Consider the following 25,197-nt stretch of genomic DNA (forward strand, 5'->3'; position numbering starts at 1 on the left):
AGCGTGTCCTATAATGCGCTCAGAATCTAGTTAGGTGTCGCCAGGGCTTGTACAATAAACTGCATTAAGAATTGTAATTGATGCACTCGAATTGTAATTAATTATAGTTTATAAATACAAATTATATTTAATTCCTTTTGGCTACCCAAATACCGCGAGGTAGGTGAGCTAAAAAGTCAAGAGTAGCGCCAAGGAATACTCTCTGCCAAATTTGTGATTTTGCGCGTGCGTCGACCGGCCCCGTGTATTAAGGCAAATTGTTGTTTAACAACTTGTCTGGGTCCCATATAAAATCGTATGACATATTTGGTCAGTGCCGATGATACCGAACCTGATTCGTGCACTTGCCTGAGCGCACTTTCGCGGACCTTCGGCAATGACATCTGCCTCTGTTATCAGCTTGGTTATCAGGGTTTCTCATTAGGCATTAGGCCTTAAATATCTACCAAAGCGCTGGCTTTGGGGATGTGAGAGAGTTTTTCTTTTCATTATTTATAATCATTGCCAATGGAAACAAGCTATAAAAAAATACACACACATAAGTATAGGGAAGAGATTAAAGAGGGCGCGACTAGCGGACACTGGGTATGTTCTTGATTAACTACAGCTACAAATCAAACAAAGCGGCTCGACTAAGAAATACCCTGCACCCAAGTCAGAGTTGCCACACATTACAGTTACGAAACAACTCCATTTTTCCGAAAGCTATTTCAATTAATTTGATTTAGTTTATTCTCTGGAATTTAAAAAGATAGTAGTCGAGGCTATCCAACTTCTCTGCAGCCTTTTTGTGCCCAATAAAATACAGGGTGTACAAATGTTTTGTGTGTAAAGAATAAGCGTGTGTTCACGATCAGCATAATAAGCTGGCATAATCTAAAGCTCGTCTGTTTTTTGAAAAAACAAAAAAACCAAGTCAGTCTGGCGATGTCGCCTTATCAATCAGTCCGTCTATAAGTCTGGGTGCCTGTCTATAAATGTATGTTTCTGTCGATCTGAGACTTCGAGGCCTGTTAACACAAAAATTCACATTTGGAGACTGGTTTTCTTATCGCTTAAATGGTTGTGGAAATTATTTAAAAAAAAAAAATGAACAACAATAGTAATGATAATAAATTTATTACACTTGGGCACTATTAAATAGTTGGCATATCTCGACGCGACTTGGTCATATATATATACATTTGCTTTACACATACATGCATTTGCACAAAATCCCCCTTTTCGTTCATTTTTAATTGTTTCAGGGTATAAAAATCTAATTCGTATGTGTAAAGCAAATGTACATTGATTTCTGTAAGGTTTTCTTCGACTTTTAATTAATAAATCTTACATTTGGCAAATGAAGAAAGCAATATTAGCGTATTACTAAACTTTTTTTATATATCCGCATTTACGTTCATTTATACAGATTGCACATATGTTATATACATATATGCACATATGTAAATATGCATTTACATGTGTATGTATGTAAAAAAGTACCTTTTTGCGGTAAACAGCTGTTGCTCTCCCTCGCTATCGCTGTCGCTCCCGCACACTTTTAATTGAGACTCAACTAGTTCTCTTGGCCCGGCCTCTGTCTCATAACAGACATGACACAATTTTTGTTTGCTTTTCTTTTATTTTTGGGACAAAGTGCACGTTTTGTTGTTTTTGTTGCCTGCCTTGCTGCCTGTGCCGCCTGTTGGCCGCACGCACACACTTCGAAATTACGAGAGCCATCCACAAAATCAAGAGAAAGAGAGCAATACAGAGAGCCCAACACCAGAGAGACTGTGACCAGCCACCGGCAACACTGGCGAACTGGCAAACTGGCAAACTTTCAAGTTTTTTAGACGCCGTATGTCAGTTGGACGTTAAGCTTTGGTGCCAGCCGTACGCAGTGTTCGAGCTCCCGGGCAGAAACAGTTGTGAAGTGAAGTCAACGTAATCGTAACGAGGTGGTCTACCTTACCAAACAGAATATATATGTATGTATTACATGCATATACATATACATATATATATATGTAGGCATGCCAACTTACATACGTGTGTGATATAGTTGTTAATTCTAAACAGTAATTTGTTAATTCTGTGTGTTTCATCTTCGTTCAAATATTTTTTATTTGAAAACCACGCTAATTTATATAAGATTTGTGTGATAACTATATATTGATAGCTGTACTACACACGGTAGAACTTTACAATCAATCGTCTTGTATTATTTCAACTGCTTTTATTTTTTCAAGCGTGTGCTAACCGTGCGGTAAAGTTTAATTGAAAGTGCGCTCTCAAGATTCTCAGGGATAACAACAGGGAGCAGCTGGAGAGTTCAGTTTCAAGGGTATGTAAATCGCCGCGTGTATGTCCATATGTACGCATGTATGCGTATATACATGTGCATGTATGTGTGTATGTATATGGAAGAATTGACAATTAACGTATATTAGGCGAATGCCGCTACATAGAGTGTATGTATGTGTGTAAACGAATTGTTACATATGTATGCATATATATGTGTATGTAAATGGACATGTGTGTGTATAAATGCACTCCGAATTTCATGTGTTAATTTCAATTTTGTCTACATTATCTACAACAGACCATGGATGTCAAAGCTTCCTGTATTCTGTCTGGGTCCATTTGAAATATGCCCCATATATATATATATAGCCTTCTTATGGTTTCGCTGTCGGCCGAAACGTGCTTGACAAAATTAGGGCATGTGCCATTAATTATGTGCATATGTATATATCGATGTATTTACATATATGCATATGTATTTAGTATTTATCGGTATGTATAAAAACAACGAATCAAACGCAAACAGAAATGTGAATAAAAAATGGTTGTATTATGAATTTTACAGCCTGAATGTCACGCAGCGAATGGAATCAAAGTCTAATTACTTGATTTAGTTGCTTTGATGCCCATCGTGACAACCAATCACAATCAATTAACATACATACATATATGTATATTTGTTTATATTTGTTCACTTTCAACATATTCACGCATGCATGCCCTTTTATTTTGCAAGGATTTAAGGAGCAGCGCATATACCATGTCGCACATGTATGCATGTATGTATGTTATGTATTTTTACGGACCATCATTCTTACGGATAATCAACGTGTCCAGAGCAGGCGCGTCCCAGTCGCACAGTGGAAACGTCTTTGACCTTAGCGACGTTTGCTCAAGATCGTGTATAGTTACGCATACATATGCACCTTTCTATATATACGTACGCACACACGCACACACACACACACACACACACACACCGATGTACATGTATATATGTGCGAGTACAGTAAAAGTGAGCGGCACCCAATAAGCTGCGTAATCACCAAATCACTCGACCGACTGATGTGCACATTCTAAAGCGCCTCGTCTTATTATTGCAATAATGTAGTCGTATTATCATTACCTAATCGGTCGGTCGGTCGACGCGCTAATATGAACATACAAACATGTATGAATACATAACAGTCCATTTAAATGAATACATGCATGCATATGCATGTGTGAGTACATATACATATGTATATTTATTTTGACTGTTTAACCAACATGCCTTATGCTTACATGTGTATGTAAACAAAGGGAAAGCTCTTCAAATAATTGCGGACTTTTCGGGGAAAAAGGACCCCACAAAACGAGGTGTGTTTGGGTGTGTTAACGGAGTGGAAACTATGGAAGTTTTTTTTCGCAGCTTTAGTCGGTTTTGATCCTAAAGTGAATTGAGACAATAAGCTACTAGTTCAGTGTGTGTTTGACTAGTAGATACTTTTATTTTCTATGCCTATGTGCATACTTTGCCGGTTGCTTTAAAAAGTAACAGTAAATTAGCATAAGACGGGCACGCCGATTATTTAAATACCCTTTTGAATAAAAGCAGCGAATTTTCAACGAATTGGACCAAAACAAGTCGCAATATTATGCAGTAGAACGAGCTTGCAGACATGTTATGAGAATGAAATCATAAAAATCATAAAAATATATGATATATATATATGATATAGTGGTGTATAGGTATATGGCAACAGATTTTTATATACACTCTCTTCTCTTTGTTACGCAATTCGTGAAAAACTATAATGGATTTAAATCTACATTATTATCAGTCTGCTTGCACGAACTTAACAAATATTCAAATTATTAGATCTGTAGTTCACGCAGTTCAGTGTATTATCTAGTCGGTCAAGACACTTTGAAATTTTGATGCTAAGAGACAACTTTTAAAATTCGTGCTACACATTTGTGGCTCTATACATTAAACATACCTATTGCATGTACATACATACAAACATGTGTTTTTTTTTGCGACTAATAAGAAGGTTAGCTTTGGGGTTTTAACTATTGAAACAGCTGCCAATGTTGTTATTTAAACTGCAATTATAACAGCTATTTTTATATGTATGACCCTGACCTTACTCAAAATATTTTAAGCAATAGAAAGCGATTTTATAAAATATATCTAACCATGAATTTAGACAAATAATTCCCTTCATCACAGCTACGGTTGTGCCCGATATGTTTGTTGTGTTTATCATTAGCTTTGAATAGAAGTAGAGAATTTTATATGAAAATCGGTTAAAAGTGTGCAAACGTACAGATGGTTGTCTCTATATATATATATATATTTATACATACATACATACACACATGCATACATACATACGCCTCCTCCTCTGACTCCTCAGCCGCCTGCGCCTAATTCATAGGTGAAGCCTGCAGGCCTTACTTACATTTTTGAGAATCGAGGAGGAGGGTAGTTTTAATAAATACGTTTTCTTATTAAAATTTGCCGCGCAACAAGGCAAATTGTTCTGCTATTGGAATAGAAGAAAACTTACATGCATACATAGACACACACATATTTACACATACATACAAACATTTAATTCAATCATTTTGGTATCTAAAGCTGGCAACATTATTCTTGTATGATATATGATAGAGTTGAATAAGATCTTTATGAAATCTTAAGGGCCAAATCATACATTTTTAAGGGGAAATGCCAGAGGCATCTACAAAGCGTGATAAAAAAGATCTCAAAATAGATTTTATCTTTATTTTGAAATGTGACAAGATATAGACTCATTTTGCGTATGGCATAGGAAAACGTTTATTTCGAATAAAATGTCTCTGAGTTCGTAGAGAAGGGCAGATTTGACTTTCCAAAGTTCTAGTTTCGACTCGTTCGAGCAGGCCACAACCAAAGAGGAATCAATAGGCAGGTATAAAGGTATCAGAACATGTGTTATATGTTAATAAATACTCGTGTATACATATATATATATATATGAACTGTAGTGACAGATAGGGATTTGGAGATAGTGAGAAGATAAGCATGTTTATTAACACTTCGCCCCACGTTAAAATTAATAATGTTGACAATAATGATAATGTTGAGCTTATATTAAACATAGTTTTTCCTGTTTGACCTGTTGTTAATGTCCAAACTAATTATTGTTGTGGAAACGTACGAACAGTTTTCCATGATAAGATTTGCTCAAATTTTCTTTAAGAGAAGGGAGCAGAGTTCTTTTTGGCATTCAATTTAATTCGATTAAGCTCAAGGCCTTGAATTCAAGTCAATTTCGGTTCAAGATTATATACAATTTATGGGCTCCGATATGATTTATTCGCTTTTTAATGCAATTCTATATATTCTGTAGTCTCGTCCACAGGCAAATAAATAACGTCTACAATGTTCCTGCCGGAATCTCAAGCAGCATTCAGGACGCTGCGCAAAGCGATCCCTAGAGTGAGGCTTTACTTTATTAACAAGAATGCCTACTCCACTCAGGTATGTCAAATATGAAATATTTTAAGCTGACGTTAATTGGCAAGTTCTCAACCTACAGGTGGAATACAAACCCATACGGTCGGTGCTGGTAGCCAACCGTGGCGAAATAGCGATACGCGTGTTTCGCGCCTGCACGGAACTTGGCATCAAGTCTGTGGCCGTGTACTCGGAGCAGGACAAAATGCACATGCATCGTCAGAAGGCCGACGAGTCCTATATGGTCGGCAAGGGCCTTGCACCGGTGGAAGCATATCTGAACATTCCAGAGATCATTCGCGTTTGCAAGGAGAACGACATTGACGCAGTGCATCCCGGCTACGGTTTCCTCTCCGAACGCAGTGATTTTGCACAGGCCGTTATCGATGCTGGGCTTCGGTTTATTGGCCCATCGCCAAAGGTGGTCCAAAACATGGGCGACAAGGTGGCTGCGCGCGTTGCGGCTATCGAGGCTGGGGTACCTATTGTGCCGGGAACAGATGGGCCAGTAACTTCTAAAGAAGAAGCGTTGTCTTTTTGCCAAAAACATGGACTACCCGTGATCTTCAAAGCAGCGTATGGCGGCGGAGGCCGTGGCATGCGTGTTGTGCGCAAAATGGAGGAAGTCGAAGAGAATTTTGAACGCGCCAGCTCCGAGGCAAAGGCAGCTTTCGGCAACGGAGCAATGTTCATTGAGAAATTCATTGAACGTCCACGCCACATTGAAGTCCAACTGTTGGGTGATAAGGCCGGAAATGTTGTACATCTATACGAACGCGACTGCTCCGTCCAGCGTCGGCATCAAAAAGTCGTTGAGATCGCCCCTGCCCCACGCCTTCCTATAGAGATCAGAGATAAGATGACGGAGGCGGCAGTACGGTTAGCCAGGCATGTGGGATACGAGAACGCGGGCACTGTGGAGTTCCTCTGCGACGAATCTGGAAACTTCTACTTCATTGAAGTGAACGCCAGGTTGCAGGTGGAGCACACGGTGACCGAGGAGTTTACCGGCATTGATCTGGTTCAATCTCAGATACGTATTGCCGAAGGCATGACGCTTAAGGAGCTGGGACTCACGCAGGAAAATATTGTTCCCCGTGGCTTTGCCATTCAGTGTCGCGTGACCACCGAAGATCCTGCCAACGACTTCCAACCCAACACTGGACGTCTGGAAGTTTTCCGTTCGGGCGAGGGCATGGGTATACGTCTGGACAGCGCCTCGACCTACGCTGGAGCCATCATATCGCCCTACTATGACTCGCTCCTCGTCAAGGTGATATCCCATGCCAGTGATCTGCAGAGCTCAGCCGCGAAAATGAACCGAGCACTCCGAGAATTCCGTATCCGCGGCGTCAAGACGAATATTCCCTTTTTGCTAAACGTGCTCGAGAACCAGAAGTTTTTGCACGGTGTGTTGGACACATACTTCATAGATGAACATCCGCAGCTGTTCAAATTTACGACCACACAGAATCGTGCCCAAAAACTTTTGAATTATCTGGGTGAAGTGTTGGTCAACGGACCCCAGACGCCTTTGGCCACAACACTAAAGCCCGCTGAGGTGAATCCACATGTGCCCGAGGTACCGTTGGGTAAGTCAACTTGTTTTGATCCATGGTCTATGGCATGTGCGTTTCTTTCGGATTTGTGGCTACCAAATGGCTGTTGCTTTACCTAATTGTTTCAGCTTTGCGTCTTTGCCTTCTATCTTGGCCCAAGCACACACCATTCGACAAATGATTGTTGCTCATAAGTTTCTTCCATAAAATTGGAAACTTATTTTTTGTGTTCTTAACCTTTTAACCTGTGCCGCTCGCAAGGTTCCATATGCCATAAACAATAGGGCTTTGACAACGTTTATAGAAAAGTTTGCCAGTTCAGTTAGCAGATGCCACAGAATAATATTTCTGTTGCGTTTCAGTCGATTTGTATAGTAAGACATTATTGTAATGTGATGCATTTGCGTAAATTAGCCTTAGATATTAATGTAGAGTGATTATATTAAATATTATTATGCATGAAATTTGAAAAATTATAGAGATCTATTTACGCCTTAGATATTTATATAGAATGATTCTATTAGATATTGTTAATGCATCAAATTTTATAAATTATAGAGATCTATTGAATGATTTTATTAGATATTATTATGCTCGAGTCATTATAGATTTTCGAAATTAATACTTTTGTGGAACCGAGGAACATTTTTAAAGGGTAATGAGATTTCTATGACATGTCTAAATAAAGAGTTCAATAATATCAATCAATCATATAAAGGCAGGGCTTCTTATATTGTTTCTTAAAATATGATGATTAAACACGAAAGAAAAGAATCTATTTGAGTATATTATAGAAGCTAGCTCACGCCAATTTAATTGAATTAAATAATTTGGCATATTTTGATTCGAATCGAAAACTTTTATAAGCAGAAATGTCAGAAGCAATATCTTATATTTAATCAGTTTGCAAGGGTCATTTAAATGTCGTGTGCCGAAGTTAGGTGCTCTGTCTTGTTTTTATGCGTTCATTAATATGTTTACTTTATGTTCTTGCATTTCTTTTTACTTTATTTCTTATCAAATTTGCAATTGAAACAAACTCCATATGCAAACGCAATCGTCCCAAAAACTACAAAACACACACACACACACGCACACATCTACTTATGTTCCAACAACAACAACAACTACACAAACACACGTGCTACACCTTGTTCATAAACGAAATGTTGTCATGATTATCATACGAATGAAGACCTGTCCCCGGAAGCCTTAGAACGTGAAAAGCGCGGCGGGGCAAAAGGTACGTTTAAGTTGCACTTCTTTATTTCTCATCAGATAATGTCAACAGTTTAATTCATATGTACATACAATTGTCTTATAAGCTCAGATCCCGACTATCTCACATACATATAGTATACGCCTATTAGAATATTATGGATATCATAGTATTTGGACAAGGTAATTAGATTATTTCCGGTTCTTGGCTAGCTGCCTTAGATTAACATTACAATTTTCGGAGTCTCCAATTGCCTAACATTAACATTACAATTTTCGGAGTCTTCAATTGCCTCACTTTAACATTACAATCTTCGGAGTCTCGAATTCCCTCACTTTAACATTAAAATCTTCGGAGTTTCAAATTCCCTCATTTTAACACTATAATTTTCCGTATTTCGGTTCAGGGTTCGAAGCCGAGTTCGCTGAATATATGAATTTTCACTATTCCCCGCATTTAAAACAAAAATTAATAATTTACGCCAAGTTATTTTCAATGCAAATAATCCGATTGAAGCTTCGGTTCATGGTGAATACAAATGGGAATTTTGGGATTTAACTGGCTTAGTTTTCAGGCTTAGGTAGGAAGTACTTAACCAGTAGATGTACACATGAGCACCTCTTTGTATGTTTCTGTTTATTTTATGTTATATGTACATATTTACTGCTTTTCGTATTTTCTTTTCAAATGTATACCAGCCAAATATTGATAAGCTTTCTATTTTATGCCCTTTTAGAGTTTATTTTAATTTGCTCCTCAAAATATGTAACGCTTGTTGTTTTTTCCGGGTGGAATAATTCAAAGTAATCAGTTTTTAAGCTGATCGCTCTCGTCTTATATGTATGGAGAGATCCTTTGCCACTTACATCATATAAAATAGCACAGTTGAAAGGGACTGTATAAACATTTTTAGATGTATAGAGTAGAGTATAAAAAAGGTTTTCGGTCCCTTAATTACTATTTAAGAATTTCGCAAAAATGAGGTAAGGCAGATAAAGATAAATATAGATAAAAGCTTGTATACAAATATTTAAATTCGCTAAAATCGAGGACCGATATGCGTAGATCGACTCAACTGTTGATGCTAATTAAAGAAATATTTACTTAATATGCAATTTGTATGCCTTATTGATATAGGAGAGAAGAGTAAAAGCGAGACCCTCTCATTGTCATTCATTGTTGTCAATATCGAACAGCGTTAAGTTAATATGTTATCACCAACATGCTACCTTCAAGAAAACCCGAATTTATATACACATATGTATGTATGTATGTATATGATCGTATGTACACGTATGTATGTATATCGATTTGTTTGTTGAGTTTTGGTAAAACACGGTGGATGAAAGTTAAACATTTTCCGTTTACTTGTAAATAATCTGAGCTTGATTTATCTTAACATGCATGTATCGATAAATTATACATAACCTCAAACTAAGAGCCAAATTTATGGGGGATTCCCACAGTGACAGAGCCCCCACAAGGCCTCCGCGACATCATCGTGCGCGAAGGTCCCGACGCTTTCGCCAAGGAGGTGCGTTCGCGAAAGAATTTACTGCTCATGGACACCACGTTTCGGGACGCACATCAGTCGCTAATGGCCACGCGTGTCCGCACACATGACTTGCTAAAAATATCACCATACGTGGCGCACAAGTTCAGTAATCTGTATTCACTGGAGAATTGGGGTGGAGCCACATTCGACGTGGCACTGCGATTCCTGCACGAGTGCCCTTGGGAGCGCTTGGAGGAGATGCGCAAGCGCATTCCGAACATACCATTCCAGATGTTATTGCGTGGCGCCAATGCCGTTGGCTACACCAGTTATCCCGACAACGTAGTCTACAAGTTCTGCGAGCTAGCGGTACGTACAGATTAAACTGCATGTTAAACCGCATGTTAAATCATTACAACACGGCTCTAATAAGAAACATTTGTCCTTTTTTGGTTAGGTGCAAACTGGCATGGATATTTTCCGAGTGTTTGACTCCCTCAACTATTTGCCGAATTTGATCCTCGGCATGGAGGCTGCAGGTAAGGCCGGCGGAGTTGTAGAGGCGGCCATCTCCTACTCAGGTGATGTAAGTGATCCCAAGAGGACTAAGTACGATCTGAAGTACTATACCAACTTGGCTGATGAGCTGGTGAAAGCCGGAACTCATGTGCTGTGCATTAAGGACATGGCGGGTCTACTGAAGCCAGAGGCAGCAAGGTACGATTAAACATATCCCGACTTCACATATAGTCATATTTTAGATAGGTACATGAAATTCAGTTGTAAAACAGTATAACATAGTCATGAAGTAGGATGAAACACCTACAAAACTAATTTTCATAATCAAAATGAAAAACCATTTCCGTCTTTTACACCATGATAATTCCACGTTTGCGGGTGGAATTTCCTACATGCCCGTGTGGGTTGATCACCAGTCAGTCAGTAACTTGCGTATATTTAATTGCAGGTTGCTGATCACTGCCATCCGAGACAAGCACCCAGACGTTCCAATTCATGTCCATACCCATGACACTTCGGGCGCTGGTGTTGCATCTATGCTTGCTTGCGCGCAAGCCGGAGCAGATGTTGTTGACGTTGCTGTCGACTCCATGTCTGGAATGACCTCACAGCCAAGCATGGGAGCTGTTGTAGCCTCGCTGCAAGGCACACCTTTGGATACAAAATTGGACTTGAATGACGTCTCCGAGTATTCGGCATACTGGGAGCAAACCCGCACTCTCTACGGACCGTTCGAATGTACCACTACGATGCGTTCGGGCAATGCTGATGTCTATTTGAACGAAATACCCGGTGGCCAATATACCAATCTGCAATTCCAATCGTTTTCACTCGGCCTGGGTGACTTGTTTGAGGATGTGAAGAAAGCCTACCGAGAAGCCAATATTGTGCTGGGCGACATAATAAAGGTTACTCCATCATCCAAGGTTGTCGGCGATTTGGCACAGTTTATGGTACAGAACAACCTAACTGGCGCTCAAGTCGTGGAGAAAGCGGAGGAACTTTCTTTTCCCAAATCGGTGATTGAGTACCTACAGGGCTACATCGGTATTCCGTATGGCGGCTTTCCAGAACCATTCCGGTCGCGTGTTTTGAAGGATATGCCACGCATTGAAGGCCGACCAGGTGCTGAGATGGCTCCATTGGACTTTGACAAGCTGAAAAAAGAGCTGCGTGAATCTCACGGAAACGTAAGCGACCGCGATGTCGTATCGGCCGCTCTCTATCCGCAAGTGACCAATGAATTCCTGCATTACCGTGAACAATTCGGTCCCGTCGATAAGCTCGACACTCGCATATTCCTCACCGGCCCCAAAGTGGGCGAAGAATTCGATGTGACTCTGGAGCGTGGCAAGACTCTGAGCGTGAAGGCCTTGGCCATGGCTGCCGATCTCAAAACTAATGGAAAACGCGAGGTGTTCTTCGAATTAAACGGACAACTGCGCTCCGTCCACATTCCCGATAAGGAGGCTATGAAGGTAGGTACCCATGGCTATCTATCTGTAACATATCATTTACAATGCTCACGTTTCTTTTCAGGAAATCCGTATCCATCCTAAGGCAGATAAGACGGTGAAAGGTGAAGTGGGCGCCCCCATGCCAGGCGATGTTATAGACGTGCGCGTCACCATTGGCGATAAAGTCGAAAAGGGCCAGCCTCTTGTTGTGCTTTCGGCCATGAAAATGGAGATGGTGGTCCAGGCGCCGCAATCCGGTGTTGTCAAGAAAGTGGAAGTCAAGAAAGGCATGAAACTGGACGGCGATGACTTAATTCTGATCATTGAATAAATGCAGTCCATGGTAAAGACGTCCAAATGTTTATGTTTAAAGAGCGTGCTGTCATCTGTTCATGCTGCCAACAAATTTATAGTCTTAAGTCTTTTCATTTTTATGTATTTATGTTTACATGAGTACATGTGTATATACGTGTGTATATTGGCACTACTTTTTGAAAGGGTTTACAATCTTGTTACAGTAAAAAGTCACGCACAAACAATTGTTGTTAAACATCAATTTTTAGTTTGTATTAGAAAAGCCTTTGCCAAACTTTGTATCAATGTTAAAATATGATTATCAAATGTAAAAGTGTGAATAAACAATGAAATTTCATAAGAATTGTTTTCTAAATCGAATTTAACGTGCGAGAAATCACATAATAATACACCAAATCAATTTCATGTATTATATATTAAAACCAAAAACCCCTTACCCTTACCCTTTACCATAACAATTCGAAACTCCGCTCTAAACCATTGTAAATATATTTCCTAATACAACATTTCGTTGGTTTTTTTGTCACGATGACTGTAGATGTAGTCAAAATTCGATTTTTTGTTCATTCATACGTCCGGCACAATTATTATTACAAATTTTAAATACACCTTTTAAATTTTCAAAGAACATTTTCTTAAGAACATAGAGATTAAGCAACAAAATTTTAGGTTTTGGTGACATTGTTTTTAAAAGGTTTGTGGCACCTACATGTTTTTACTTAAACGGTAAAATTATCATATCGAAGTCGTCGAATTGTTTATATATGGTATGGGTATAGCCCGGCCTTGATCGTGGCACATATGTCATAAATTCAATGTTCTCAAAAAGCTTGGAAAATGATTTCGAAACTGATCGGACGGTAAGCAAACAACTTTCATACAAACGTTTTCCGCCAATTTACCACTGTTGCGAGTGGAATTCCCCAAATCGTTGAAACACGTATTCATAGGGTTTTTATGTAGAACTTCTAAAATAAATGTAAAATAATGTCACCAAAAAAATCTTTGAATTGCACGTTTTATCGAGCATGCTTTGATTTTGCGGAAAATGTGAGACATGTATCAAATGCTTTTTCTTATGGATACTCAGAAATGAATTTAAGCGCGAAAAGTCACCCACCAAATCCCTGACCCCATTTCCACCAAGGGGCGATTGATTTTCCAAAAAGCCTGAAACATCCCTCAAATGAATACGAACAAAGAACTTTGAAATTTAGTTTGAGACCGATCGGATGGTAGACAAAGAAGTTTCATACCAACTTTTTCGCGATTTTCCCACACTTGCGGGTGGAAGTTCCCGAAACCCCATCTTAACGTGCCCCTTCATCACATAAAGTAACTACGGTGAACGTGTCTGCCTCCCAGCTCCCCCCTCCTGTTCCCAATCAGTCAGTCAATAAGTCAGTCAGTCAGATATATGTATATATGCATATTAATATATTAGCAATAAATATATGCATATATATATTAGCAATAATATATATATATATACATATTATAGCAATAAAAATACATTTATATAAGTATTTAAGTTGCTTAAAAACAAACTTAATAAACCATAAGGAACCACGATGGTAATGTCGGATTCTTCGCCCGCATTGAAGACGCTGTGCAAACCCGGTCCTCGCTTGAAGCTTTACCATTTTCTAAAAAATACCTACTGTTGTCAAGTAAGTATATTGAAAGCAGATTATACTGAGTTTATAGTGAGGCGAAAACTCTGTTAACAGGCAGAGCACAAACCCATACGGTCGGTGCTGGTAGCCAACCGAGGCGAAATAGCGATACGCGTATTTCGCGCCTGCTCTGAGCTTGGCATTAAGTCTGTGGCCGTGTACTCGGAGCAGGACAAAATGCACATGCATCGTCTGAAGGCCGACGAGTCCTATTTGGTCGGCAAAGGCCTTGCACCGGTAGAAGCTTACCTGAGCATTCCAGAGATCATTCGCGTTTGTAAGGAGAACGACATTGACGCAGTGCATCCCGGCTACGGTTTCCTTTCCGAACGCAGTGATTTTGCACAGGCTGTTATCGATGCTGGAATTCGGTTTATTGGTCCAACGCCTGAGGTGGTTCAGAACATGGGAGACAAAATGGCTGCTCGCAAAGCGGCGGGTGAAGCAGATGTTCCCATTGTGCCAGGATCAATTGGAGCAGTTACATCCAAAGAAGAAGCATTATCTTTCTGTGAAAAACATGGACTTCCTGTCATCTTCAAAGCAGCGCACGGCGGCGGAGGCCGTGGCATGCGTGTTGTAGAAAAAATGGAGGAAGTCGAAGAGAGTTTTGAACGTGCAAGCCACGAGGCATTGGCATCTTTCGGAAACGGAGAAATGTTCATTGAGAAATTTATTGAGCGTCCACGCCACGTTGAAATTCAAGTGTTAGGTGACAAGGCTGGAAATGTTGTACATCTATATGAACGCGACTGCTCCGTACAGCGACGGCACCAAAAAGTCGTTGAGATCGCCCCTGCCCCACACCTTGCTGAAGAAATCCGGGATAAGATAACCGATGCAGCATTACGGTTAGCCCGGCATGTGGGATACGAGAACGCTGGCACTGTGGAGTTCCTATGCGACGAGCGTGGAGAGTTCTACTTCATTGAAGTGAACGCCAGGTTGCAGGTGGAGCACACGGTAACTGAGGAGATTACCGGAATAGACCTGGTTCAGGCTCAGATACGTATTGCCGAAGGTATGACACTTGACGAACTGGGACTCACACAGGAACGTATTGTTCCCCGTGGCGTTGCCATTCAGTGTCGTGTGACTGCAGAGGATCCTGCCCACGACTTTCAACCTAACACTGGACGTATAGAAGTTTTCCGTTCGGGCGAAGGCATGGGTATTCGTATAGATAGCGCCTCGGCCTATGCTGGAGCCATCATATCGCCCTATTATGACTCGCTTCTTGTCAAGGTGATATCCCATGCCAGTGATCTGAAAAGTGCAGCGTCAAAAATGGACCGATCATTGCGGGAGTTCCGTATTCGCGGTGTCAAAACGAATATCCCATTTCTCTTGAATGTTCTTGAGAACGAGAAATTCTTGAACGGTGTACTAGATACATATTTCATAGATGAGCATCCGGACCTATTTCAATTCACTGCCTCGCCAAATCGTGCCCAAAAACTTTTAACTTACTTGGGTGAAGTGTTGGTAAACGGACCACAAACGCCATTGGCTACAACGCTTAAGCCGTCCGCGATTCATCCTCATGTACCCGAAACACCAGTTGGTAAGTAATTTTATTCATTCTGTTGTTTAAGTTAACTGTTCGCATTGTCCGAATTTCTGAATATAAATATAGAATTATTCTTATTAGCTCGCGACCCTTAACCAATATACCCTGAACCCACTAAAAATGAGTTAAGAGAAAGTAAGAATATTCTCGGCACGCCGAAGATTTAATGCCCCTAATGTGGCAAACATTTAACTTAAATTTAAAATATCCAACACAATCGGGCTCTTCACAGGGACCGACCCGCCAGAAGGTCTGCGTGACTTCATTACATGTCTAGGACCCGAGGCATTTGCCAAGGAGGTGCGTTCGCGAAAGAATTTACTGCTCATGGACACCACGTTTCGAGACGCACATCAGTCGCTGATGGCCACGCGTGTCCGCACACATGACTTGCTAAAAATATCACCATACGTGGCGCACAAGTTCAGTAATCTGTATTCACTGGAGAATTGGGGTGGAGCCACATTCGACGTGGCACTGCGATTCCTGCACGAGTGCCCTTGGGAGCGCTTGGAGGAGATGCGCAAGCGCATTCCGAACATACCATTCCAGATGTTATTGCGTGGCGCCAATGCCGTTGGCTACACCAGTTATCCCGACAACGTAGTCTACAAGTTCTGCGAGCTAGCGGTACGTACAGATTAAACTGGATTTTAAACCGAATGTTAAATCATTACAACACGGCTCTAATAAGAAACATTTGTCCTTTTTTGGTTAGGTGCAAACTGGCATGGATATTTTCCGAGTGTTTGACTCCCTCAACTATTTGCCGAATTTGATCCTGGGTATGGAGGCGGCCGGTAAAGCCGGCGGAGTTGTAGAGGCGGCCATCTCTTACTCAGGCGATGTAAGCGATCCCAAGAAGACCAAGTTTGATCTTAAATACTATACCAACTTGGCTGATGAGCTGGTGAAAGCCGGAACTCATGTGCTGTGCATTAAGGACATGGCGGGTCTACTGAAGCCAGAGGCAGCAAGGTACGATTAAACATATCCCGACTTCACATATAGTCATATTTTAGATAGGAATTTGAAATTCAGTTGAAATTCTCATTTTCCCCTGTATAACATCGTCCTGAAGTAGGATGAAACACCTATAAAATTAATTTTCATAATCATATTTAGTTATGAGTTAGAAACCGGTCGAATGGTAAGCCGTTAAATCGTTTCCCATTGTAATATTTGGAATAATTTGAATTCAAATTCGAACATATGTACTGTTAAATAAGTTATCACATATACAACACTGTAAATGTAATTGATATATCGATGAAAACCGAAGGAATATATCGATATTTCAATAGGTGAACGATTTGAAAGATTGTGAAACCGTGCGGCTGCGAAAAATGAAAAACCATTTTCCGTCTTTTACACCATGATAATTCCACGTTTGCGGGTGGAATTTCCTACATGCCCGTGTGGGTTGATCACCAGTCAGTCAGTAACTTGCGTATATTTAATTGCAGGTTGCTGATCACTGCCATCCGAGACAAGCACCCAGACGTTCCAATTCATGTCCATACCCATGACACTTCGGGCGCTGGTGTTGCATCTATGCTTGCTTGCGCGCAAGCCGGAGCAGATGTTGTTGACGTTGCTGTCGACTCCATGTCTGGAATGACCTCACAGCCAAGCATGGGAGCTGTTGTAGCCTCGCTGCAAGGCACACCTTTGGATACAAAATTGGACTTGAATGACGTCTCCGAGTATTCGGCATACTGGGAGCAAACCCGCACTCTCTACGGACCGTTCGAATGCACCACTACGATGCGTTCGGGCAATGCTGATGTCTATTTGAACGAAATACCCGGTGGCCAATATACCAATCTGCAATTCCAATCGTTTTCACTTGGCCTGGGTGATTTGTTTGAGGATGTGAAGAAAGCCTACCGAGAAGCCAATATTGTGCTGGGCGACATAATAAAGGTTACTCCATCATCCAAGGTTGTCGGCGATTTGGCACAGTTTATGGTACAGAACAAACTAACTGGCGATCAAGTCGTGGAGAAAGCGGAGGAACTTTCTTTTCCCAAGTCGGTGATTGAGTACCTACAGGGTTACATCGGTATTCCGCATGGTGGTTTTCCAGAACCATTCCGGAAGCGTGTTCTAAAGGATATGCCACGCGTTGAGGGGCGACCAGGTGCTGAGATGGAAGCATTTGATTTTGATAAGCTAAATAACGAAATGCGTAAATCTCACGGAAACGTTAGCGACCGAGATGTCATGTCGGCCGCTCTCTATCCGGAAGTGACCAATGAATTTCTACATTTCCGTGAAAAGTTTGGTCCTGTCGATAAGCTCGACACTCGCATGTTTTTCACAGGGCCCAAAGTAGGCGAAGAATTCGAAGTGACTCTAGAACGTGGCAAAACTCTGAGCTTGATGGCCTTATCTGTGGCTGAAGATCTAAAGCCAAACGGAAATCGCGAGGTGTTTTTTGAATTAAATGGACAGATGCGCTCTGTGCTCATTCCCGATAAAGTGGCTATGAAGGTAGGTACACTATGTTGACTAAGTGTATCATTTAATTTATGCCATTCACTTGTATTTTAAGGAAATCCGTGTACATCCAAAAGCTAATAAGGCGGTGAAAGGTGAAGTGGGCGCCCCAATGCCCGGTAATGTTATTGACATACGTGTGAAAGAAGGCGACAATGTTGCGAAGGGTGAACCTCTTGTTGTGCTATCAGCCATGAAAATGGAAATGGTGATTCAGGCGCCAGATTCCGGTACAGTGAAGAAAGTGGAGGTCAAGATAGGTATGAAGTTAGAGGGTGAAGATCTTGTACTGGTCCTTGAGTAATAAATACAAAGTACGATAAACCATGTATGGGCTCGCAGATTTCCAGAATTCCTTGCCCTGTCTGTAATCCTTATCAGAATTTTCTATTCAGCTTGCTAGCTCCTAAGAGTTGGGTTCTTTAAATTAGTTAATTAAATAAAATGATTAAAAACAATCATATAAATCAATAAAAGATAAATGTAATTTTACATGCATTTGACGATAAACTCCATAAAAGCTAGATCCTTGTTTAACTCGGAAACCCGTTTGAAATGCCGCTGCACATAGGGTGTTAAAACCTCTACTAGATTGCCGTTGTTGTAGAACCTTTGCGAAGTGTTAAGCAAAGCATCTCCCAGCAAATGTCGCAGCACCAGGTTAGCGATATATGAGTGGCGAGAGTTGGTGCCCCACGCTTTGACGTGCTGCAGCAACACCAGTCTCTGATCCATATTTAGTTGATCCACAAGGTGACGCACAGCAGCCGCATCTCGTTTGCGCATGAAATGGCAAATAATGTCGTACGAGGCCTTTGGCTTGTCTAAGGTTAGGGCAAGCTTAAAGGCCTTTTCAAGCTGCTCTTGGGCGTGCAGAAGCGAGTGGAGGGTCTGCTCTTGCTGCAAAATTGCCTGTCGCTTGTCCAAGGCTTCGTTGCGTACTGTTTCAGTGACGTCATCAAAACGAATAAGCTTGGAATCCGCACCACCCGTGTAGAAGAAGCGGTTACTGCACGCGGAAACTGCCACAGACCAGACGCGATCGCTGTGCTCATCAATCGATTGAACGCAAATGTTGGTTTTAAGGTTCCACAGTTTTAGCAGACCATCGGATGCAGCTGACAATATAAACTTGCCGTGGTCGAGAAACTCCACACGCAGTATGGTGCACTCCTGCTCCAAACGCTTCAGACAACTGAAATTTGCAATTGACCATATCCGCAGGCTGCAGTCCGACGAAGAGGTCAGCACAATTTGATCGACAGGTGAGAAACGCACGCACCACACACCGCGCGTGTGGCCCCTAAGCACGCCGAGCAGTACGTTTGTGTCGGCGTTCCAAAGCTTTGCTGTCTTGTCCTGCGACGCAGTTGCCAGAATCTTATTGTTAAGTGCATAAGTAACACAGTTGACCTCTTTGTCGTGTGCCAACGCTGCGTAACGCAGAGAGAACGCATATGAGTTGCGATCTTGCTTGTCACGTGATAGCTGCCATACTTTCATGCTGCCGTCCTGGCAGGCGGAGGCGAAAGCCTTGGCGCCGTTGTGTGTGATGGCCACGCAGCCAATGCTGGCCGTGTGGCATTTGCTTTGCTGGGTAAGCGGCTCCAAGAGGCAATCGGTCTCGTATGATAACTTCCACAGGTGTATGCTGCAATCTTTTCCCACGGAGATGAGCAGATTATGTGATGCAGCCAGTGACATGACTGTGTCGGAGTGCCCGGAGATCAGGCGGCAATTCATGTTTTGCTCCGTGTCATACAGCTTAAAGTGCTTGCTGTTCGTCGCCACAGCCAAATAGCGATCCTTGTCCCCCAGGAAGCACATATCCAAAATCTCATCATTGTAGCCCACCAGCTGCTTAACTAGTTTAACCTCCGCACTCTCCTTCTCGGTGTTCACATCATATATGATTATATTCTGCTCAGTTGTAATAAGCGCTAACTGTTGCTTGATGCTGCAGTAAAGTAACCGGCTTATTTCGAACTCTGTCTTAACAAAAAGATCCCGTATTTTCCACGTTTTTGTATCAATCTGCTGCAGTTTGCCAGAGCCACAGGCGACCAGCAACTGTGCACCATCCGCTATGTGAGTGACTCCCTCCAGTTCCTCGTACAATGGTATAGTCTTTGACTGCATCCAGCTGCTCGCCTCCTCGGTACGCTGCCAAACGATGAGCACTTTGTCGCGACTCACTGTCACCAGTTGACTGCAGTCAGCTGCAGCATTCCTGAAGCTAAGGCCTGTTACTTGTGAGATGTGTCCTCGCATTTTATACAGCAATGTCTTCGTCTCGTAGTTCCAACAGTATATCGTGTTATCGGCGCCAACAGCATAGATTTCACTTTTTAAAGGACTGGGGTGAAATTGCAGCACTAGCGAAGGGCCAGGAAAATCTTTCAATGCGCACAGGCAACTGTTGTTAGCAAAATCCCAAAGTCTCAGCGTGGCGTCTGCACCGCCGCTTGTGCAGATGAACTTGCCGCACGTGCTGAACTCAATTCGAACAACGGGTCCCTTGTGCTGGCTCTTCCACAGCTTAACCAGCTTTTGCGTGCTTAGCTCCCATAAACGGAGCAAGCCACTTCCATGTGCGGTAACCAAATGCTCCGATGACATTGCAAAGCAGTAAATGTTGTCCTCGTCCACCTCAATACCTTCGAGTCCGTCGGCGCTTTTTGATTTACCCGCATTCCCAACAGACTCACTTTTGTTGGCAACGTTTACTCCAAAGCTGCTCACAATTTGAGATGTCTCGACATCCACCTGATTGACAACGTCGCCATTCAGGCAGTAAATATGCTCCCCATTTTCACTCCAGGTTATATCGTTTCCCGCATAAAAATTTGTATAGCGAGCCTCGGCCGCATATCTGAAATGCATTTAATAAAACCGTATATTTAACTACAATTTATAAATTAAGGGATATTAATGCTCAACTTACCTTTTTTCCGCCACACTTGCGAGCATGGTTATTTTTGTTTACAAAATTGAAAATGCCACCGCGTGCGCATTGGAGCTGGAAGGAATATATTCAAAAAGAACTAGTTCATATTTGCCCAGATTTTGATCAAGTACTATCCGAAAAAAATAAATGTTTGGTATGATAAATTAATATTTAGTTGTGTAATAATTTGGGATATCTTTTAACATTAATTTGATTGGAAAATATTTTAGCAGTTTGCAATATATCTTAATATTAATTTAGAATTACTCAACACTTAACGAAATTGAAAAGACTGGCAACACTGAGCATGATTTGCAGCTGTCAAATGAAAAGCCGTCAAATCATCGTCCCTACTTGTTTGCAAGTTTGCCTCATATATTCAGTTTTGTTAACACAAAGTCAAATTCAAATTCTCAAAAAAAAAACATGAGTACAATTGGCACTGGGGTAAGTATAAAGATACTGTTAATATTACATCAGACATAAGCCATTTCCTTTTTGCAGTATGATCTGTCGGCATCGCAATTCTCTCCCGACGGTCGCGTCTTCCAGATCGACTATGCATCCAAAGCTGTGGAGAAGAGCGGAACCGTAATTGGTATCAGAGGCAAGGACTGCGTTGTTCTTGCTGTTGAAGAAATTGTTGTGGACAAACTTTACGAAGTAGATGCAGCGCGTCGCATTTTTACCATTGAAAAGAATATTGGCATGGCCATCGCTGGACTCATGGCCGATGGCAATTTTGTGGCTGATATTGCTCGCCAGGAAGCTGCAAATTTCCGTCAGCAATTCGAGCGTACTATTCCTCTAAAACATTTATGCGATCGCGTTGCCGGCTACATCCACGCATACACACTGTACAGCGCTGTGCGTCCATTTGGGCTGTCTGTAATATTTGCCTCGTGGGACGAGACAGATGGACCGCAGCTATATAAAATTGAGCCGTCCGGCACGTCGTTTGGCTATTATGCATGTGCCAGCGGCAAGGCCAAGCAACAGGCGAAGACAGAGATGGAAAAATATAAATTTGCCGACATGAGCACTGATGAATTGGTTCAAAGTGGGGGTAAAATGTACGACATTCGTAATTGACTCAAGAATATGGTTATTAACTTCTGTGGTATTTACAATTTCAGCATTTATCAAGTTAACGACGAGGTAAATAACAAAGACTTCCGCTTTGAGATGGGCATAGTTGGGAGAGAAACGAATGGCGTGCATTTCATTAACCACGCATCATGGAGTCAATTGGCCATTGAAGCCGGTAAAGCTGCAAAGACAGCGGATGGTGATAATGAGATTTAAGTTGAAAATTTGAAATATGTTCATCTGATTCTAAATCGGCTTTATATAATATTTTATAATTCGCAAATGTCATAAAATACAGAAACGATTTTGCACAATTTAAAATCATTTAATTTAATTACTATTTTAAATTAAATTTAAAGGGAGTTAATTACAATTTAAGAAATCAAACGATTGAATATACCTTGGAGACTTGAAAAATATAATTATTCGTTAAGGTTTAGCTTGAAAATGTAGTGAAATTACAATTCCCATATAAACTTTTTTTTAAGCGAGAGTAATAAGTATAGCTTAACACCCATTATTACTGATAACTTTTAAACATAGAGATGCGTTTGTACAGTGAGATGTCGTTAAGTTGGAAAACAATTAATTATCGTGCGGATATATTAACTGATACATTATTGATTTAATTTTTGTTCAACACTTAAGTTGAAACTATGGCAGCATTATATTTTGATCATTTCATTTATTTATAAAATGTGGCAACGCTGTGGCACGGCACATCTGTTTCTTTCGCGCCAAAAAAAGTAAACACTTAAACAGAAGTAAATAGTTCTGGTTGTAAAATGACAACATTAATTGAGCAGCTAATTTCGAAAATGGGTCTGAACGATGAGCCCAACGTTTTAGAGTAAGTATTATCAAAAGTACGTTAATAATAACGATAACTATAATAATTATGGATCTTTAAATCTCTGCCTATTGAAACATATTCTGGACATTAGAAAGACAACTGAGCTACTACGATTATTGGAGCTTCGCTCTACAAATGTTCCACTACAAATAAATGAGTACGGAAAAATTGTTTTGTGCGCGGACCTTGCGTCATGTTTGCTTGGAATTGGATTTGACAAGGAGCAAGCCCTCAAACTGTCGGCATTGCGTAAAAGTCATTACGCTAATAACAAGCGCATGTTTGAGAAATTACTTGACCTGAATAGACTGGCCTCTGTAAACGATATTTGCGTACAGCTTAGCCTTAACGAGGTGTCTCGCAAGGCTGAAGAGCTGTTGGCTTTGTTCAAAAAAGTTGCGCGCGATAATCCAGACGCTGATCATCCACAATACGCCGCAATGGCTGTGTTCCAGGCGTGTCGTCTAATGAAGAAAAAAGTGTCGAAGCCAAAGCTTTTGCCATTTAGCAATTTGCGTCCAACTCAATGGCAGCAGCTTGAGCAGCAATGGGAGCACATGATTTCAAAACATTTTAAGGAAGCCAACGTCGGATCCAGCTTGAATAATAAACTAGACCTCCAACAGGAGAACTCAGTGATCAACAAGAAAAGTAGTCAAACTCCTGAGATTGAAGAGTATGAAAAATGGAAGTCTCGAATGTTAGCCTTGGCCGAAGCTAAACTCAAAGAATCGGAAAGCAAAGTGAAGGAGAATATCAATGAATCGTGATATGAAATATCAATCTTAGCGATAATTACCACTTGGCTTTGGCACTTTGGCTTAGATATATTTTATACTTCACGTAACATATGCCCTTACATTTAACATTATTCTAAGTAAAGTAGTTTAATTGAGTACTTTCTTGTTGTTTAAATGGGCCAAAACATGCACGTAAAGTATCTCACCAACGTCTACAGGTTCTCCGTTTGTTTTATGAGCTGAAAGTAAATACATTATTATAAACTGTTAGCAGAAGAAACACATACAATTATAAATAACCAGCTCCACTTCACGCCGAGTTTCCGGCCAGGTATTTGACAGTTCCTTCAGATGTTTATAGAACTTCAGCCAGATTTCGCGCTTCATTTCCCGCATTTGCCAGGTGGCCGACAGTTGAAAGTTCATGGACTCAAAAAATGATAACATGGGTGTTGCTCCCTCCATGGCTAAGTAGTAAGTTGTGCCATTTATTTGCCTGGTTAGCCTATAGACAGCATGCTTGAACGAACGATTTACACCAGCCCGATTGATAAATTGTGTCTCCAAAGGCTAACAATAAATAAAATAATATGAATAAAATGTTTGCAACACACAAAAAAAAAAAAAAAAACGTTTTTAAAGTAAAACTTACATGAGCCTTTTCTAGCAAGCTGCTCTCTATAACGCCTTTGACAAACATTTCATCTGGTATTAGTATGATCAATCGATTCAGCCCGAATCTGACATTGTGAGTGTCCTCATATACTTGCATGCGCTTCTGCAAGCCGACGTGACCGCGTTCGGGCAAAGAGAGCTTTAAATACCCATGGAAATAGTTAGATGCCATCCCGGCAGCGTAATCTAGTCCATGGCATTCGCGAATCCAGTGGGCATAGCTCAATGAACTGTGACTCAGCTGGGCATATCTAAAGATCCAGTAAAGTGGAATGTAGATGAGGTGTGCGCTGTTGGGCAGCAAGGGCGTCAAATTGCCGGTGCTACCAAAACGCGCCAGTCCGGCAAATGCAAGTCCCAGTATCAAATATACGGCTTTGTGGTGATACGAAAAAGCGCGCTTTACAATTGTAATTGCACGATCCTCAAGCAGGTAGTACTGGCCATTGATAAGATACTCAGTTGACACATAGAACAAGCGCTGCATAAAGTCAGCAACGAAAACAACAACAAAAATGCGAATGCAATTGTCTGCGCCGGAATAGAAAAATCATGTAAGTGTATGATTTCATCATTTTGCGAAGAGTCCTCACCAATATATTCACCCATCATCTTTGGGCACAAAAACTTCCTATCATTCCTTTGATCCTCAGATGGAATCGCCATCATACAGAAAGCATGTTGCTTTCCTGGGCACAATTATATAAGGGTATTCCCCTTTCGATATAACATATAATTAATTAATTTCTTAATAAATCGTAAAGGGCATTATGAGTACAAAACAAGACGTGTGGACATGTTTGCG

At 41.0% G+C, this 25,197-nt stretch overlaps 6 protein-coding genes across 13 annotated transcripts; 4 read left to right on the forward strand and 2 right to left on the reverse strand.

The window, feature by feature from the left end:
• The first annotated feature begins 1,824 nt into the window (after positions 1 to 1,824).
• On the forward strand, positions 1,825 to 12,683 carry LOC6626119 (pyruvate carboxylase, mitochondrial). Of its 4 annotated transcripts, none has more exons than XM_015173847.3 (9): positions 1,825 to 1,973; positions 2,235 to 2,329; positions 5,670 to 5,800; positions 5,859 to 7,368; positions 8,531 to 8,578; positions 10,021 to 10,418; positions 10,507 to 10,766; positions 11,017 to 12,046; positions 12,108 to 12,683. In XM_015173847.3, the coding sequence occupies exons 3-9, from the start codon at positions 5,702 to 5,704 to the stop codon at positions 12,354 to 12,356; spliced, it is 3,594 nt and encodes a 1,197-aa protein (XP_015029333.2). In that variant the 5' UTR covers positions 1,825 to 1,973; positions 2,235 to 2,329; positions 5,670 to 5,701; the 3' UTR covers positions 12,357 to 12,683. The 4 variants fall into 4 exon arrangements, with proteins under 4 accessions (XP_015029333.2, XP_015029334.2, XP_015029332.2 ...); XM_015173848.3 differs by having other exon boundaries at positions 5,682 to 5,800; XM_015173846.3 differs by lacking the exon at positions 8,531 to 8,578.
• A 220-nt stretch (positions 12,684 to 12,903) lies between these two features.
• LOC6626118 (pyruvate carboxylase, mitochondrial) lies at positions 12,904 to 18,440 on the forward strand. Of its 2 annotated transcripts, none has more exons than XM_015173849.3 (7): positions 12,904 to 13,034; positions 13,904 to 14,010; positions 14,071 to 15,580; positions 15,819 to 16,216; positions 16,305 to 16,564; positions 17,053 to 18,082; positions 18,144 to 18,440. In XM_015173849.3, the coding sequence occupies exons 2-7, from the start codon at positions 13,912 to 13,914 to the stop codon at positions 18,390 to 18,392; spliced, it is 3,546 nt and encodes a 1,181-aa protein (XP_015029335.1). In that variant the 5' UTR covers positions 12,904 to 13,034; positions 13,904 to 13,911; the 3' UTR covers positions 18,393 to 18,440. The 2 variants fall into 2 exon arrangements, with proteins under 2 accessions (XP_015029335.1, XP_002049925.1); XM_002049889.4 differs by having other exon boundaries at positions 12,918 to 13,200.
• LOC6626117 (transducin beta-like protein 3) lies at positions 18,097 to 21,171 on the reverse strand. 3 transcript variants are annotated; one of them, XM_015174373.3, is made up of 3 exons: positions 21,033 to 21,171; positions 18,582 to 20,960; positions 18,097 to 18,508 (listed from the first exon to the last, which is right to left on the reverse strand). In XM_015174373.3, exons 1-3 carry the CDS (start codon positions 21,056 to 21,058, stop codon positions 18,466 to 18,468), a joined length of 2,448 nt encoding a protein of 815 aa, XP_015029859.1. In that variant the 5' UTR covers positions 21,059 to 21,171; the 3' UTR covers positions 18,097 to 18,465. The 3 variants fall into 3 exon arrangements, with proteins under 3 accessions (XP_015029859.1, XP_015029858.1, XP_002049924.1); XM_015174372.3 differs by having other exon boundaries at positions 18,097 to 18,494; positions 21,033 to 21,170; XM_002049888.4 differs by lacking the exon at positions 18,097 to 18,508 and having other exon boundaries at positions 18,537 to 20,960; positions 21,033 to 21,170.
• Positions 21,172 to 21,325: 154 nt separating this feature from the next.
• Positions 21,326 to 22,445, forward strand: Prosalpha7 (proteasome alpha7 subunit). Its single transcript, XM_002049887.4, has 3 exons — positions 21,326 to 21,482; positions 21,540 to 22,108; positions 22,172 to 22,445. Exons 1-3 carry the CDS (start codon positions 21,462 to 21,464, stop codon positions 22,338 to 22,340), a joined length of 759 nt encoding a protein of 252 aa, XP_002049923.1. The 5' UTR covers positions 21,326 to 21,461; the 3' UTR covers positions 22,341 to 22,445.
• Positions 22,446 to 22,818: 373 nt separating this feature from the next.
• Positions 22,819 to 23,875, forward strand: Orc6 (Origin recognition complex subunit 6). The gene is made up of 2 exons (XM_002049886.4): positions 22,819 to 22,974; positions 23,069 to 23,875. The coding sequence occupies exons 1-2, from the start codon at positions 22,910 to 22,912 to the stop codon at positions 23,745 to 23,747; spliced, it is 744 nt and encodes a 247-aa protein (XP_002049922.1). The 5' UTR covers positions 22,819 to 22,909; the 3' UTR covers positions 23,748 to 23,875.
• Positions 23,750 to 25,193, reverse strand: Sting (transmembrane protein sting). 2 transcript variants are annotated; one of them, XM_015174371.3, is made up of 4 exons: positions 24,986 to 25,193; positions 24,370 to 24,923; positions 24,018 to 24,287; positions 23,750 to 23,956 (listed from the first exon to the last, which is right to left on the reverse strand). In XM_015174371.3, the coding sequence occupies exons 1-4, from the start codon at positions 25,059 to 25,061 to the stop codon at positions 23,930 to 23,932; spliced, it is 927 nt and encodes a 308-aa protein (XP_015029857.1). In that variant the 5' UTR covers positions 25,062 to 25,193; the 3' UTR covers positions 23,750 to 23,929. The 2 variants fall into 2 exon arrangements, with proteins under 2 accessions (XP_015029857.1, XP_002049921.2); XM_002049885.4 differs by having other exon boundaries at positions 24,005 to 24,287; positions 24,986 to 25,190.
• Between the last annotated feature and the right edge of the window lie 4 nt (positions 25,194 to 25,197).

This window comes from Drosophila virilis, chromosome 5 (genome assembly GCF_030788295.1).
Source record: "Drosophila virilis strain 15010-1051.87 chromosome 5, Dvir_AGI_RSII-ME, whole genome shotgun sequence".
Lineage (NCBI taxonomy): Eukaryota > Metazoa > Arthropoda > Insecta > Diptera > Drosophilidae > Drosophila > Drosophila virilis.

Excerpts from the sequence above, each read along its gene's own strand:
- LOC6626119 (XM_015173847.3), top strand. The coding sequence starts at position 5,702 with ATGTTCCTGCCGGAATCTCAAGCAGCATTCAGGACGCTGCGCAAAGCG. Across the intron at positions 8,579-10,020 it reads AAAGCGCGGCGGGGCAAAAG|TGACAGAGCCCCCACAAGGC; the intron begins GTACGTTTAAGT and ends GGATTCCCACAG. Across the intron at positions 12,047-12,107 it reads CCGATAAGGAGGCTATGAAG|GAAATCCGTATCCATCCTAA; the intron begins GTAGGTACCCAT and ends GTTTCTTTTCAG.
- LOC6626118 (XM_015173849.3), top strand. The coding sequence starts at position 13,912 with ATGGTAATGTCGGATTCTTCGCCCGCATTGAAGACGCTGTGCAAACCC. Across the intron at positions 16,565-17,052 it reads CTGAAGCCAGAGGCAGCAAG|GTTGCTGATCACTGCCATCC; the intron begins GTACGATTAAAC and ends ATTTAATTGCAG. Across the intron at positions 18,083-18,143 it reads CCGATAAAGTGGCTATGAAG|GAAATCCGTGTACATCCAAA; the intron begins GTAGGTACACTA and ends TTGTATTTTAAG.
- LOC6626117 (XM_015174373.3), bottom strand. The coding sequence starts at position 21,058 with ATGCTCGCAAGTGTGGCGGAAAAAAG. Across the intron at positions 20,961-21,032 it reads GCAAGTGTGGCGGAAAAAAG|ATATGCGGCCGAGGCTCGCT; the intron begins GTAAGTTGAGCA and ends AATGCATTTCAG. Across the intron at positions 18,509-18,581 it reads GAGTTTATCGTCAAATGCAT|AACCCAACTCTTAGGAGCTA; the intron begins GTAAAATTACAT and ends ACTAATTTAAAG.
- Prosalpha7 (XM_002049887.4), top strand. The coding sequence starts at position 21,462 with ATGAGTACAATTGGCACTGGG. Across the intron at positions 21,483-21,539 it reads TGAGTACAATTGGCACTGGG|TATGATCTGTCGGCATCGCA; the intron begins GTAAGTATAAAG and ends TCCTTTTTGCAG. Across the intron at positions 22,109-22,171 it reads GTTCAAAGTGGGGGTAAAAT|CATTTATCAAGTTAACGACG; the intron begins GTACGACATTCG and ends TTACAATTTCAG.
- Orc6 (XM_002049886.4), top strand. The coding sequence starts at position 22,910 with ATGACAACATTAATTGAGCAGCTAATTTCGAAAATGGGTCTGAACGAT. Across the intron at positions 22,975-23,068 it reads GATGAGCCCAACGTTTTAGA|AAAGACAACTGAGCTACTAC; the intron begins GTAAGTATTATC and ends TCTGGACATTAG.
- Sting (XM_002049885.4), bottom strand. The coding sequence starts at position 25,061 with ATGATGGCGATTCCATCTGAGGATCAAAGGAATGATAGGAAGTTTTTG. Across the intron at positions 24,924-24,985 it reads GATGATGGGTGAATATATTG|ACAATTGCATTCGCATTTTT; the intron begins GTGAGGACTCTT and ends ATTCCGGCGCAG. Across the intron at positions 23,957-24,004 it reads GGAGCTGGTTATTTATAATT|CTCATAAAACAAACGGAGAA; the intron begins GTATGTGTTTCT and ends ATTTACTTTCAG.